The sequence below is a fragment of the Spinacia oleracea genome, chromosome 5 (genome assembly GCF_020520425.1).
Source record: "Spinacia oleracea cultivar Varoflay chromosome 5, BTI_SOV_V1, whole genome shotgun sequence".
NCBI lineage: Eukaryota > Viridiplantae > Streptophyta > Magnoliopsida > Caryophyllales > Amaranthaceae > Spinacia > Spinacia oleracea.
Genome location: NC_079491.1, coordinates 91,942,729 through 91,958,053, shown reverse-complemented (window position 1 = coordinate 91,958,053; position 15,325 = coordinate 91,942,729). Strand labels below are relative to the sequence as shown.

The window sequence follows — 15,325 nt, the reverse complement described above, 5'->3', positions numbered from 1 at the left end:
AACTCTGGTTTTGCCTTTGATTTTCTTGTCTATGATGACTGATGCTTCATTGATATCACTTTTGATTATATCCACGCAATATTTGGAAGCAAGTTTGTCCATTGTCAATAGCTGCAAAAAAAAACATCCGTTAATCAAAATTTAGTGGCGTTGACCTAGTAAACAGCAAACACCCTTCCATGTTGCGATGAACTTGAGTACTTGAAACAAAAGGAATTACTTTATAAAAAAATTCCAGAATTCTGATCCAAAAACTGCAGATTATTTGGAGGAAAGGTTTATAAAGTAATCTACAAAAACTGCAGATTACTTTATAAAACTGCAGATTATTTGGAAGCAAAACTGCAGATTTTTCATTAATTTTGCTCATTTGATCAAATGAGCAAATTAATTTTGTTTTGCTTGAATTTGATTGTTACTGCTTTCATTTAATATGGTTGGTAAAATTATGGTGCATGCCTTACAGTAGAAGAGTAGAGATTGATTTAAGAAAAATTTTGAACAAGAAATATATCACTGGAAGAAAACAGTAGAAAGCAACTATTTTCTACTAAAAATACTATCAATATTAAAATACTTACATCGTTTTTCTTCAAACCACAATCCCACTTTTTCACTCCCATATAGGCCTCCATGTGCCGCATAAGAGAAATTCCACAGTATTCGTGCGCAGCATCAGTGGATTGCCAATCAAAAGGCAGCAGACAAGAAGTCATATTCATGATATCTTTCTTCAACAAGTTACCTTGTACCGAGCCCTGATTTCCCATCACGTGGGCAAATGCATACCTCTGTATAAAATATAACACGTGTATTAGTAAATATCAATAGCTAAGATAAACAAATGTAAGAGATTATAATTGTATACCAGGTTCTTCATAAGGTTACAATAACTTGGAAAACCTTCAACCCAATCAATCAAATCCATTGAATTTAGGAGAGTGTTGAAGCAGACAAGAAAATAATGGGCAGCCCGACAAACAGGGAAGAAATACAACGCAATATCCTTGATTTCAAACCGACTTCTCTTCAATTCTTTGTCTGCTGCTTCTAAAAACTTTGCATTCCTAAGTTTAACAGATTCCTTGCTAAATTCCAAAATCATTTCCTAAAATGATAAAAAATAGATGTAAGAAATAAATAAAAGACGATATGTGTTTATGTTTAAACAATGAGAATATTGAGCAAATGAATAAGCTGATATGCAATAATAGGGGTGCCGAAGCAAAGCCAACATCGATTCTGCAAAGTTTGCTCATTTGGTCAAATGAGCAAACTTTGGCACAAGAAGTAACTACCTGGAATATGTAATTTTGCTCATTTGGGCAAATGAGCAAATTTTGGCACAAGCAGTAACTGCCTAGAATATGAAAATTTGCTCATTTAGTCAAATGAGCAAATTTTGCAACAAGCACTAACTGCCTGGAAAATATAATTTTGCTCATTTGGTCAAATGAGTAAAATAGAAGAAGTAACTTTCTGGCACAAGCACTAACTGACATGGCTACTTAGTGAAAAATGAAAACTCTGAGTGAAATAGGGGGTTGGGAGACTACAGGAGTAGCGTACTCAAACAGTTTCTCACCAGAGAGGCAGAAACTAATTCGTTTAGAATATTTGTAGCAATGTGCCAATGTTTTGTTCAAATAGCTGAATGTCCATCCCTTGGCCTTAAGACAGGGGAGGGGGACTAAGCATTCTGATAATTCAGGAGATGATATAGCCAATGCCCTAAATGAGAAACTTAAATGCAACCAAAATCATTGAAGATTTTTTAACAAGAAATAAAAACTTACTGCTGGTAGACAACTGAAAAAGAAACGAGCTGGTGAGGAATCAGATTTGTACTGTTCTTTGGAATTTAGAATCAACGACCAAGCGTCAATTATGGGAGAGAACATTCCATTGCCTTGTTTGAATGACTGAAAATGAAGCCTTGTCAAAGAAAATTCATCACGTTCACCAACTTTCCACACAAAAAGTTTTTCACTGAAAAAAAAAATCAAGTAATAAATCAGAATGTAAGTTAAATGACTTTTTTTTAAAAAAAAAAAATGATAAGAAACATACTCAGCAGGTTCTTGAGGGTTTATCACATAATCCACAATGGCTTTTTGTGCAGGTGTAGCGCACTTTTTATATTCACCATTCGATCCTTATATGGTGAGCACAAAGACTTCGACAGAGTAACTTCCCTATTCTCCACCTTCTGCCTTTTGTTTACCTCACAGGGTCCTTTTCCTTTTGTTGGTGAATCCCTCTTTTTCTGATTCCTCCTTCTATCCAACCTCAGTTCTCTTTCAGCCACTTCTTTCTCTAAAAACACGGCTTCTTCAAAAATTGCATTTTCATGGAATTTAATAACAGTGTCTATCCCTGGCAGAGTATCATCCACCTCAACCTCGTTATCCTTCAAAATTTTGTGTAAAACATCAGCAGCAATTTCAGAAACAGTTTCATTAAGCGGTGAGTCAAGACCAAGGCTAAAGGACGGGGGTACCAGCTCCTGTGCACATCTTGCATTTTTGTTTCGTATCCCTTTTTCAACAATATCATCCCAAGCTTTAATCACAATCGGATTCCTCCAAAACTCATCATCTTCATCTTGGCTAAATCTTAGAACAGACTCTTCACGAGGAATTTCAGCACGCTCTTCACGAGGAATTTCAGCACGCTCTTCACGAGGAATTTCAGCACGCTCTTCACGAGGAATCTGCACAAAAAAAAGAATCAGAAATCTAAGCAGCTCTATGAATCAGTCCTTATCTTTGCTCATTTGAACAAATGAGCAGATGTTTTTGCTCATTTGAACAAATGAGCAGATTGTTTTAAATAAGCAGATTTTTTTGCTCATTTTAATTTTTTTTTTTGCTCATTTGAAAAGAATGAGTAAATTTTTTTTTTCATTTACATGAATATGAGTAATTTTTCTAATATCTTCTTCTTCCTCCTCCTCCCAGACCACCCAGAAACTCTACCAAAAATCCTCAATTTAATCAATCCCAAATTCCACACAAAAAATGTAATAACTCAATTAAAAATTACTAGCTCATTTCTAATATTCACAAAGATATATTCACCGACAAGTTAAGGATGGCAGCGAAAGAAAGAGGGTTGGAAACAGATATATTCTACTTTGATCAAAAAGCTATTAACTGGGAAGACTATATATTGAACACTCATTTTCCTGGTTTAGTAAAATATGTCTTCAACTGATCAAAACCATTTGCAACAGCAAAAGTAATTAAGGTGATCGATAAAAATTATACAAAGTCGTAATCATACCCCAGATTGATTCTCTGTTATATTTGGATTGGGAGTAACAACATTCTCTGTTTGGTTGACGTTGTTTGTAGAAGAACAGTTGTCCCACACAACTGAAGCTGAATCTCTCAAGGACTGAATTCTTTGATCATCTGGGAAATCAGAATATGCTTGTTGCGCCTTTAGCTGAAACTTCTCCATTGCCATTGCAAGTTCATTAGCAGCAACAGCCAACTCCAAAATACAATCCTACAAACATGACACAATAAGCAAAACTTTAAACTCGAACTTTAAATGAGAATATTCTGATCGAGGAACTAAAACAGGCTTAGGGAATTCAACTCAAATCCTATGATGGTGGTGAAATCAATGTGATAGAATTGAGGAAGTTTGAGGATTGTTGATTTCTTATTTTTGACTCAAACCTCTGTATTTTTTCATTGCTCGTTTGAACGATTGAGAAATCAATAAGCACGTATACATGAGATCAGCATAAATCGAGGGAGTGGGAAATTGGGTACACGAGTCCCGAGAGGATAAATACGAATTTAATCAGGGATGCATAAATGAGTAAATTACATTCAAATTTTGCTCATTTGTGCAAATGAGCAAGTTATATTTTGCTCATTTGGACAAATGAGCAATCCAAATTTTGGTGATTTGTTAAAATGAGCAAGTTACATTTTGCTCATTTGGACAAATGAACAACTTACATTTGAATTGCGCATTTGGACAAATGAGCAAGTTATATTTTGCTCATTTGGACAATTGAACAATTCAAATTTTGCTCATTTGTCAAAATGAGCAAGTTACATTTTGCTCATTTTAACAAATGAGCAAGTTTCAGAATGCTCATTTTAACAAATGTTACTTACTTGTTTCAACTGAAACTTGTTCTTCTCAACAGGAGGGTTGACATTTTCTACAATTTGAGGGGCTTCATTCTCTTCAGGACAAGCAGAAGCGTTTTCCTTCAAGAAAAAAAAAACAATCCGTGTTAATATAGGGGTATAAAGTGCTTAAACAATATGAAATAAAAATATACAAAAATTAACCTTTGATTGATATTCAGGAACTTCTTGTTCAGTCGGTACATTTTGTTCGGGATTCTCATTTTCAATAACCTCTTCTTGTTGCTAAATAAAGTGATAAAAAGTTAATACTATTCAAACTCAAAATAATAAAAAAAAAAAAAAAAAAAAAAAGGAAAAGCAGTTAAAAAGGTATTGAATTGAATACCTTTTGAGTTCCAGATGTTTCACCCTTATCTACTGCATCATTCATCCCGTGGAATGCAATCCTACCCAATTCGATCTCAAGTTTTTCTCGTGTGGATAGCATATTACAATTCCATCCTTTTATTATAGGCAGTGATCTTTCAATACGCACTTCCTCTAAGGCAACTTTATCCACATAGAACAGCTAAAAAAAAAAAAAAAAAAGATTAGATGATAAATAAGAGAATGTGAATGAAATTTATAAAAAAAAAAAAAGAAGAAAAAAACAGTAATTACCATAAGAAATACCAAAGATCCAGCAAACCATCTTCCCTCTACCTCTTCCCAGTACATCTTACTGTTAACCAAGCATTGAAGCACAAAATTACACCAATTCAAATTTTTGATTTGACTCATTTCCTTCAAATAACGCAGAATCCAGCAGTTAACAAATTGGTTCTGTCCTCCATGAATAAGAGTCGAAGTAACAAGAACTACGTAATTCCTCAACCACATATCCGAAGATGCTTTACTTGACTTCAAATGATCAGTAAGAACCCCAACAGGAATCAGTTGAGTGAAAGTCTCCTTCACCTTCACATTTTCACCTTTAACTGCCTTAACTTTTTTTGCTTTTTTCGCTGCTTTCTCCTTCATGAACTTCTTGAATTGTTTCTTCCAACAATCCAAGATTTCTACGTCCTTACAATCATTATCCAAGTTGATCTCTTCAACACCTAGAGGAAGCCCCAACACCTCGTGCACGTCCTTCTCAGTGATGAAGAATTCATTTCCGTGAATTCTTAAACAACACGTATTAGCATCAAAACTCTCCACAAGAAACAAACCTAGATGTAGTGGCAGTTTGGAGATTTTCAAAGATAAAAGGTCCCCAAAGCCTACATTCTCGATTGCACTTCGTTGAGAAGCAGAAATCGTCTTGTTCAGTTGAGCAATACTATTCGGGGACATCCTTGTCAACAACTTGGGTAGTTCTTTCTTTATAGGTATTGTAGGTTTCCTTGCAATATGTTTGAACGATACTGTTCGCAAGCTACATTAAAATTAAAAAAAAACACATTCATAATCAATTATTAAATTTTGCTCATTTGGTCAAATGAGCAAACTTTGGCAGAAGCAGTAACTGCCAAGAATATGTAATTTTGCTCATTTGGACAAATGAGCAAATTTTGCAACAAGCAGTAACTGCCTGGAAAATATAATTTTGCTCATTTGGTCAAATGAGCAAATTTTAATAGAAGAAGAAAGTTTCTCGTATAAGTTATGTTGCTCATTGTCTCAAAATGCAGAGAATGAAAAGTTTAGTACCTCGGTTTAGCAGCTTTTGAAGCAGTGACATTTTCATCTTTAGGCAACTTCGGTGTTGAAGTGTTATCAGCCATTTTACATGTATACTGTTAAAAAAAATATCAAAAAAAGTCAATAAAATGGAATTTTAGAGTAGGCATAGTTGTTGATTCAGAAATGAGCAAAATGGAAGCAAATGAGTAGTTATTTATTTGCTCATTTTAAATAAATGAACAAATTTCTAAAATCCGAAACAATAATTTTTACTCATTTACAAACAATGAGCAAATGTTTCAATTCAAACATTAATAAAATGATCAAGATTTTCAAGAATGAGCACTTTTCCAGACAAATTAAATGAGCAAATTATAAAACAAAATAAACGAGCATGATTTTCAGAACAATATGAAAAATGATCATTTTCATAAATGAACACATTTTCCAAAACCAGAAAAATGAGCAAAAATAAATATAAATGGCTAATTTTAAATAGTAATTGCTCAATTATTTGCTCAATTTCACAAAATAGTAATTGCTTATTTAAATATGACCTAAATTTATTAAAAAATAAAACTAAAAATAAAAAATAATTCACGAAAAACAAAAAAACTAAATGCTATGTCAAATTAGATCTACACAATTTCACTTCAAACAACAAAAATCAACTACAATTACACATTATATAACCCTAAAAATTGAAAACACCAAAATCACTCACTAAAGAAGAGGACGAAGATATTGAGACGATCGGCGATGAGTTAAAAGTCGCCGGAGTGGTGACCGTCGGCGAAGAGTTGTCGGAGCAGTGAATTTCGCCAAAAATTGTTCGCAATTTCCTCAATTACTACCTAGTCACATAAAACAAGAATAAAATTGATGTTAACTACTTTTCAAATGAGAAAAATTAAAAACGAAATTAATAAATCATCAATGCAAACCATAACATTTACAAAAAAAACAAAAAAAACTCACAAATTTGAAGAAGAGAAGACAACGCGTTGATAATGTCACAAATTTGGAGATGGTGGCGGCGCGACGGTTGTAGCAAGTGACGAAGGAGAACACGGTGGCGAGTGAAAATGGAGGAGAGAGAAAATGAAGAGAGAAAACGTGAGTTCTGGAAATGAGGAGAGAGAAAAGTAAAACGCGAAAATGAGGAAAGAAGTTTGCTCATTTGATTTTTTTCATATTTACGAAAATGCCATTAGTAAACCGCGATTGATTTGTTTTCAGCGGTTAGATTTAATCACGATGAACGCACACGATTCCTTCTCATTCTTCTCATTTTAAGCTCCCTTCTCATTTGAGTGCAATTCTATATATATATATATATATATATATATATATATATATATATATATATATATATATATATATATTACCACCGTGCCCTCAGATATGTGTTTGTAGGCACATATCTGATATGGACCTCTCCGTCCACGTCCTCTGCTTCCCCACCAATCTATAAATTCGTCGCCCCATAACTTTTATAAATGTGACTGCACTTTGCAATTATAAATATGACAAAAGTAACAAAGTCTTGAGTTGAAAAAAAAAACAATGTATCAAGGTCTTCTCTAGTCGATAAAACTAAGGGAACCTGATACTTCGTACTACTACCTCCATTTCAAAATTATCTTTACACTTTTCGTTTTAGTCCGTTTCATATGTTATTTATCTTTACTTTATTCTATTTTTGAGCATGGAAATTTACTACATTACTCTTATCCCACAATATTTACAATTTTCCATTCATTTTCTCTTAATTTTTTTTCCTTGCACCCACCCATTTTTTAACACATTTCTCTTACTTTATCCATATTTTATTATATCCAACAGACTTTCCAACTTTTGTCTTAATATTTGTGCAAATGGTAACCGTAAAGATCTTTATAAAATGGAAGTAATATGTAATGCGGAGTACTTTTGAATTCTCCATTTTTTAAAAAAAAAATTAACACAAAAAAGAAATTCTTACCAAAGTAGATAGTTAAATGCATGAATAATAAATAGTGGAAAAGTAAAATAACGTCTAAAAGCTAGAATTGAACAATAACACTGAATATGTATTGCATAATTGGGAATTAAGGTTTTCTATTTTTTGTGTTGAGAATATGGGTGTGTTGTATATGATGGTGCAGCCACCTTTCTGTGTGTGTGCAACTGCAATGCAGTAGGTGGAGGATTAGTTGTTGGTCCTCATATTGTTCAAGCATCTCCATGTGAATATAGCTGATTGTAATTAATAATTTTCTCTTATGACTATTTTTGTCCTAGTTTGTCTCCTTGTTTGATCCTAGGAAGATTGTTGTCTTTCTTGTTGTTTTGTACAACTAACTAGGTTAGGGATTGTTAGGGTTTTGTATAGCTTGCGTATATATAGGAGAGTGGTGGCTTTGAGCCGTTGTGTAACACACTGAAATACAGAAACACATGAGATCATTTTTATCCATCAGAAAACCAAGATCAAGCCTTGTTTTTCTTCATGGTATCAGAGCGGGATTAAGGAGATTCTGTGAGAGAAGTTGTTCTTAATCTTGATCTTATCAAACCAAAATAAAACATCCAATGTTTACTTTGAAACAAAATGGCACCAGCAAACGAAAGCACAATAAGCCCAACATTGAACCCTTACATAGATCCTTTGTTCATTGCTGTGAATGAAAATGCTTCTGTTCCTCTGGGAAGTATCATCTTTGATGGTAATAACTTTATGAACTGGAGCAGAAGCATCACGATAGCACTTGGTGCTAAGAACAAGCTTGCTTTCATGGAAGGAAAGCATCCAAAACCCACAGAAGGTGCAGACGAAATACAGAAATGGGTCAGATGTGACTATATTGTAAGATCTTGGTTGCAAGCAACCAAGAAACCTGAAATAGCTGGAAGCTTGGTGACTATGCAGTCCACTAAGATTTTATGGGAGGAAATTCTTGAGCGGTATGGTCAGACAAAAGCACCACCGTTATTTCAACTCAAGAAAGAACTGTGGGATGCAGAACAAGGGAACTCAAGTGTGAGTGACTACTACTGTAAACTCAAGGGTTTGTGGGATCAGATAGCAGACTTGGAGGGAATACCAGAATGTAGTTGTGGAGCCATGTCCAAATGCAGTTGTAACTTGGCAAAGCAGATGCTTGACCTACAAGCAGCTAAGTAACTGGTTAAGTTCCTTATGGGGCTGAATGAAGAGTATGACCAGATGAAAACAAACTTTCTGAGCAGTGACCCATTGTTTCTTGTGCATAGGGGTTATAATCTGGTGTTACAAGTAGAGAGACAGAAGAAAATTATTGGAGAGATGGATCTAGGGCATGAAGTCAGTGCACTTGTTGTGAACAGGCACAATGTTAGCCTAGGGCCACTGCAGAACTTTAACAAGAAAGAATACAAGAAGATGAGGACTGAGAAATTGGACAAGGATGCAAAGAAGTGTGAATATTGTGGGATGAAGGGGCATGTAAGAGATGAATGCTTCAAAATAATTGGCTATCTAGAATGGTTTAAGAACAATCCTAAGGGAAAAGGGAGTTACAGACAGGCTGCTAATGTGATAAAAGAGGATGAAACTCAAATGGAAGACAACCCTTTGGACTTCACACCTCAAAGTGGAGAGTTAGGTGGGGGAAAACAGGACAACAAGTTCATATCCTCTGTGGCTCAGGAGGTCATGAAGGCAATGATGGAGAAGCAAGGAGGATCTGGAAGAAGTCATATCAGTTTTGTAGGTAAGATCAGTTGTTCTAATGCATTTTTAAATAAAAATGCATCAGAATCTCACATTTGGCTAATAGATTCTGGAGCTTCATACCATATGACAGGAAACAAAGAAATTCTTGTTAACTTGAGAAATCTAAAAGGGAAAGTGAAATTAGGTTTGCCTAATTGTAGCATTAAGCATGTTACTAAGATAGAAGATGTTTTTTTGAACCTAGAAATCACGTTGCATAATGTCTTATATATTAGTGACTTTAAACACAATCTTCTGTCAGTTGCTAAGTTGGTGGAATTGGGAAATATGAGTATTCTGTTTGATAAAATGGATGTATGTTATAGGGCCCTTCCATTGAGAAGGTTGGATTCTTTAGAAGGAAGGTGAATGATCTGTATAAGCATGAGAAGGGAACTGGGGAGAAGATGTAAGAGAAGGGAAAGATGTCAATGGAAGCAGAAATCAAGGAGAATGAAGAAGCTAGTTGTAGTAATGTAGTGAGTTTGTAATTAAATCATGTTATACCAGGGCATGTTTCTTTGTCTAAAATGCAGCATTTGGAGTTCTACAAGTCTAAAAACCTTAAGGAATATTTCTGTGATAATTGTTATGTTGCTAAACATCACAAACTTCCATTTCTACTTAGTAAATAAGTTGCAGCAAATATCTTTGATTTGATTCATGTTGATTTGTGGGGGCCTTACAGGACTAAGGCTCTAACAGGTGCTACTTATTTCCTAACCATAGTAGATGATCGCAGCAAGGTAACATGGACACATTTACTGTCCAAAAAAGAACAAGTGAAAGAAATTATGATTTCTTTCTTTTCTCATGTTGAATATCATTTCAATATATACTAACGTAAAAACCTTAAGAAGTGATAATGGAACTGAGATTTTTCAGAAAGAATGTGGCAAAATATTTGCAGAAAAGGGAATCATACATCAAAGAAGTGTGGCTGGTGTACCATAACAGAATGATAGAGTTGAAAGGAAACACAGGTTCTTGCTTGAAACATCTAGAGGACTGAAAATTCATGTAGGAATGCCTAGTTATCTGTGGGGAGAATGCATCTTAGTAGCAACACATTTGGTAAATCTCTTACCAACTGCTGTATTGAATTGGGAGACTCCTTATAAAAGGATGATGAAGAAGGAACCATCCTATGATCAATTGGGAATCATAGGAAGCTTGTGTTATGCTAGTCCTCACCAAAGGCCTCCAGACTAGTTTTCCTCTAGAGGAATTAGGTGTGTTCTAATAGGATATCCTTACTGTCAGAATGGAAACAAGGTAATGGATTTACAAACCAAGAAGATCTTTGTGAGTAGAGATGTTGTTTTTAAAGAAAAGATATTTCCTTTCCTGATAAGGAAAGGAAAAATTAGATCAGAACTTGGTGTGGAGCAAAACAGCTCAATACCTAGTTCTGAGAATGAAATGTCTTTTGATGATTTATCTCATATCTTTAATGAGCTTGAGAGACAGGAGACTGCTGAAAATAATTAGAGTACAGATCAACCTGAAGTTAGGAACAATGAAGAACATAGTCTGAACAATGAAATGGAAGAAAGTGAACCTGAAGTTGATGTTGAGAACATTCAACAAATAGTGAGGAAGTCGAGTAGAGAAGGGGGTGTGGGGAAAGTTCAAAGACTATGTTTATGACATACCAGGAAAAATAAAGGAAGGCAAAGAAACACATGCATCTTGTTTCTTTGTGGAAATGCTGAATGAATCTGAATACTACACTGAAGAGTATATGGCTTCTCTGAACAATGTTCTAAGAGAAAGACAACCCATGCACTATGGGGAGGAAAAAGCATATGAAGGTTGGATTGAAGAAATGGAAGAGGAGATTGAAACTCTAGAGAAAAATGAGACTTGGGAGGTAACTGAACTACCATCTGAGAAGAGGGTTATTGATAGTAAATGGGTATACAAGATCAAGTTTAGACCAAAGGGTGGAATAGAAAGACTGAAGGCAAGATTGGTAGCAAGGGGAGAAAAGAAGGTGAAAGGAAAGGACTACAAGCATACTTTCTCTCATGTGGCCAAGTTCATTTCAGTAAGAACTCTTGTAGCCCTGGCTACTGCATTGAATTAGAAGCTGCATCATCTAGATATCAACAATGCTTTTTTGCATGAATATCTAGATGAGTAAGTGTACATGAAACCCCCAAAAGGTTATAAAGGAGCTACTGAAGGTCAGATATGTATATTGAAGAAGAGCTTGTATGGATTGAAACAAGATTCAAGGCAATGGAACATAGAGCTCACCAAGGATTTAAGCAATCAAAGAGAGATTATTCCCTGTTTTCTAAAACTGTTAATAGAAAATAGATTATAATCCTAGTTTATGTGGATGATTTACTCATTACATGAGATAATGAACAAGAAATTGGCAGAGTGAAGCAAGGTCTTGACAAAGCTTTCACCGTGAAGGACTTGGGACAAATGAAATACTTTATTGGAATTGAGGTGGCCAATCAGTAAAGGTATCATGTTGAACCAAAGAAAATTAATCATTGATATTGTTATAAGCACTGGAATAGAAGGATGCAAGACTACCAAGTGCCCTTTCCCTAAGGGAGTAAAGTTGTCCATTGATGATGGGGAGATCCTGGATGATCCAGAGATATACAGAAGAATCATAGGGAGGTTGTTGTACCTCAACCTCACAAGACCAGATATATCTTACTCTGTTCAACAACTTAGTCAGTTCATGCATGAACCTAGAAGGCCACATCTGCAAGCAACAATTCATTTGATTAAATATTTGGCAGGTAGTGTAAATCAGGGATTGTTCTACTCAGTAGATTCATAACTGACAGTGTCAAGTTTCTGTGATTCTGATTGGGGAAGTTTTGCTTTTAGTGCATGATCATTGACAGGATACTGTGTTTTCTTGGGAAAATCTCTTGTATCCTCGAAAAACCAAGAAGCAAAAGACTGTATCCAAGTATTCTTGTGAAGTTGAGTACAAGTGCATGTCGCACGCAACCAGTGAGATAGTGTGGATTGAAGGCATTCTTTCAGATTTGGGGCACTCAATTCCCAAACCTATTGATATGTTCAGTGACAATCAATCAACATTGTATTTGGATCATAACCCTGTGTTTCAAGAAAGAACTAAGCATCTCAATGTGGACTGTCACTATGTTAGAGACCAATTACTAGTGGTATTCTGAAAGTGTTGCACATCAGGTCATTCCTACAATTAGATGATTATGACAAAGGCCTGAGTGAACAACAACACAATCTTCTTTCGTTCAAGTTAGGACTGTTTAACACAGGACCAACTTGAGGGGGGTGTGTTGAGAATATGGGTGTGATGTATATGGTGGTGCAACCACCTTTATGTGTGTGTGCAACTACAATGCAGTAGCTAGGTGGAGGATTAGTTGTTGGTCCTCATGTTGTTTACGCATCTCCATGTGAATATAGTTGATTGTAATTAATAATTTTGTCCTATTACTAATTTTGCCCTAGTTTTTCTCCTTGTTTGATCCTAGGAAGATTGATGTCTTTCTTGTTGTTTTGTACAGCTAGCTAGGTTGGGGATTGGTAGGGTTTTGTATAGCTTGCATATATATAGGAGAGTAGTGACTTTGAGCCCTTTTGTAACACACAGAAACACTGAAATAGAGAAACATATGAGATCATTTTGATCCATCAGAAAACTAAGATCAAGCCTTGTTTTTCTTCATTTTGACACTAAGGTGCGAAAGTCTGAATCACTAAATGCGTAAGCATAGGGTCTTGTTCGGAAAAATTACGGGTAATAGGTAACAATTAGAGTAGCGGTTAACGGTTAGACGTCAAAATAGAGGATACCTAGTATCGTAAAAGTTATTTATATTGTTTAAAACTTCATTACAAATATATCTAATGTTACCTGCTACCTTTAAACACTACTAATTTTAACGTTTGACAAAAGTTACCCAACCGCTACCTCTATCGCTACTCGATACCTAAACCGTTAGCTTGTCAAACACTTACACATTTTAAAAGTAGCGTCTTGACCATGTATTGTCACAAAAAAAGGGTGAGAGTAGAAATTGTAACCAACAAAAAAAATGGAGGAGTATATGATTTCAATTCATTTGTGCAAATGATGTTTGATATTGTTTACGACAGAATCTCGGATGAATTAAATCATCTATATGGTTACTTTTTGTGTTTCAATTCTTCACAGACCGATCATGATTTTCTTGGTGCAAATGAGCCGCAATGTAAATACAAATTACAAATGAGGCATAGGGATTCGAATATGAGATTATCGTACACAAACCCTCAATATTAACCAATATGTGATGACCTCATTGGTTAGATCATCCTGATTCTAACTAAAGCTAAATTATTGACATTTTTTAGTTTCTTAATTCAGGGTTTAGAGTTTTATAAAATCCACAGACAATATTTATATATGTTTTGGTATTACAAACAATAAACATTGTAGTTTTGTTTGTTTGTTTGTTTGTTTGTTTGTTTGTTTGTTTTGTTTTGAAGGGGGAATAAACATTGTACTTCCTCCATACTTTTTTATTCTTTACGTTTGGTATAATTTTTACACGATTTAACAACTAATTAATGTTGATAAAGGTTTCTCCTTTTTTTACTTAAACTTTAGAAATTATGTTTATTGATAATGTTTTCACTTTTATCCAAAATATGATATTGGAATGTCTCAATGTGAAAGTGTGAAATTTTAGTGCTCCAATTAATTTGATTGACTAAAATAATTACTTGCACGACTTTGTGTAATACCCCGAATTTTTAAAACTCGATTAATTATGCTTAATTATTTTTATTTAGCTTAAGTCGTTTTAAATCCTAATTTTAAACTTTATTTTAATTTAACGAAGCTTTATCTCGTTTGGAATTTTAACATTGTTACACGGTTTATTTTTCAGATTATATAATTTAATTTTATATTTACGACCTTAACGATATTTTTTTAAATCTTATTTATTTTCGGAAGTCTAATAATTTCGAAACGTTCTTATTTTATTCGAAAACTAAATTTATTTTTCGTTAACAGTATTTTTATAAAGAATTATTTGAAAACTTGATTTTAATTAAACATTACTATTCTAATTAATTTCCTAAAATAACACCAAATTTTCAGAAATTTGCCTAACTAAGGAAAATTACTAAAATGCCCCTTAAAAGCACAATCTCCTTTTTACTTCTTTTCCGTGCTCTTCACGTACAAGAATGAAGGAATTCCTTCATTCCTCCTCACCCTCAATTCAGTCAAGAATGAAGGAATTCCTTCATTCCTCCTCACCCTCAATTCAGTCTACATTCAACCCTTAAGCCCTAAGAAATTTTCCTTCCCATTCACACTTCTTGATTCTACAAATCAGCTATAATTTCAACTAAATTCTAACCCAAAAACAAAAACAAATTATCAAGTTGATGATATTAATGAATGTTATGAAATTCGAAAAGAGTTATGAATGATTGAGGAATGAAATGGAGTTGAGAATAGAAATTGACAAAATGACATGTCTGTAAAACCAGGTAATATGAACTAAGTTTTCTAAAAGCTAGATTGTTTATGATAAAGGCATGCTTGATGGCTTAGCATTCTCCGCAAAATACGAGATTTTTCGACCTAAGGATAAGTAACCAAGTCGTATGTCTAACGATATATTTCTAGTCACGTGATTGAATTCGAACCCCTGCAACGAACGCAGTTAACGAAGTCATTCAACACAGAAGAAAGATCAGAGATCGAAATCAAAACGAATCGAATAATGAAAGTCAACGACAAAGATTTCTGCAACAAAGGAGCCAATAGCAAATGAAAGTGAAA

The 15,325-nt window shown here is 34.4% G+C and overlaps 2 protein-coding genes across 3 annotated transcripts; one reads left to right on the top strand and one right to left on the bottom strand.

The window, feature by feature from the left end:
* Window positions 1-1,853: 1,853 nt before the first annotated feature.
* On the bottom strand, window positions 1,854-7,102 carry LOC130460882 (uncharacterized). Of its 2 annotated transcripts, XM_056828606.1 has the most exons (11): window positions 6,762-7,102; window positions 6,508-6,637; window positions 5,811-5,896; window positions 4,779-5,535; window positions 4,504-4,686; window positions 4,320-4,400; window positions 4,140-4,235; window positions 3,286-3,513; window positions 2,501-2,713; window positions 2,071-2,410; window positions 1,854-1,989 (listed from the first exon to the last, which is right to left on the bottom strand). In XM_056828606.1, exons 3-10 carry the CDS (start codon window positions 5,882-5,884, stop codon window positions 2,093-2,095), a joined length of 1,950 nt encoding a protein of 649 aa, XP_056684584.1. In that variant the 5' UTR covers window positions 5,885-5,896; window positions 6,508-6,637; window positions 6,762-7,102; the 3' UTR covers window positions 1,854-1,989; window positions 2,071-2,092. The 2 variants fall into 2 exon arrangements, with proteins under 2 accessions (XP_056684584.1, XP_056684583.1); XM_056828605.1 differs by having other exon boundaries at window positions 2,071-2,713.
* Window positions 7,103-8,376: 1,274 nt separating this feature from the next.
* Window positions 8,377-8,949, top strand: LOC110788722 (uncharacterized). Its single transcript, XM_021993370.2, has one exon. It carries the CDS (start codon window positions 8,377-8,379, stop codon window positions 8,947-8,949), a length of 573 nt encoding a protein of 190 aa, XP_021849062.2.
* The last annotated feature ends 6,376 nt before the right edge of the window (window positions 8,950-15,325 follow it).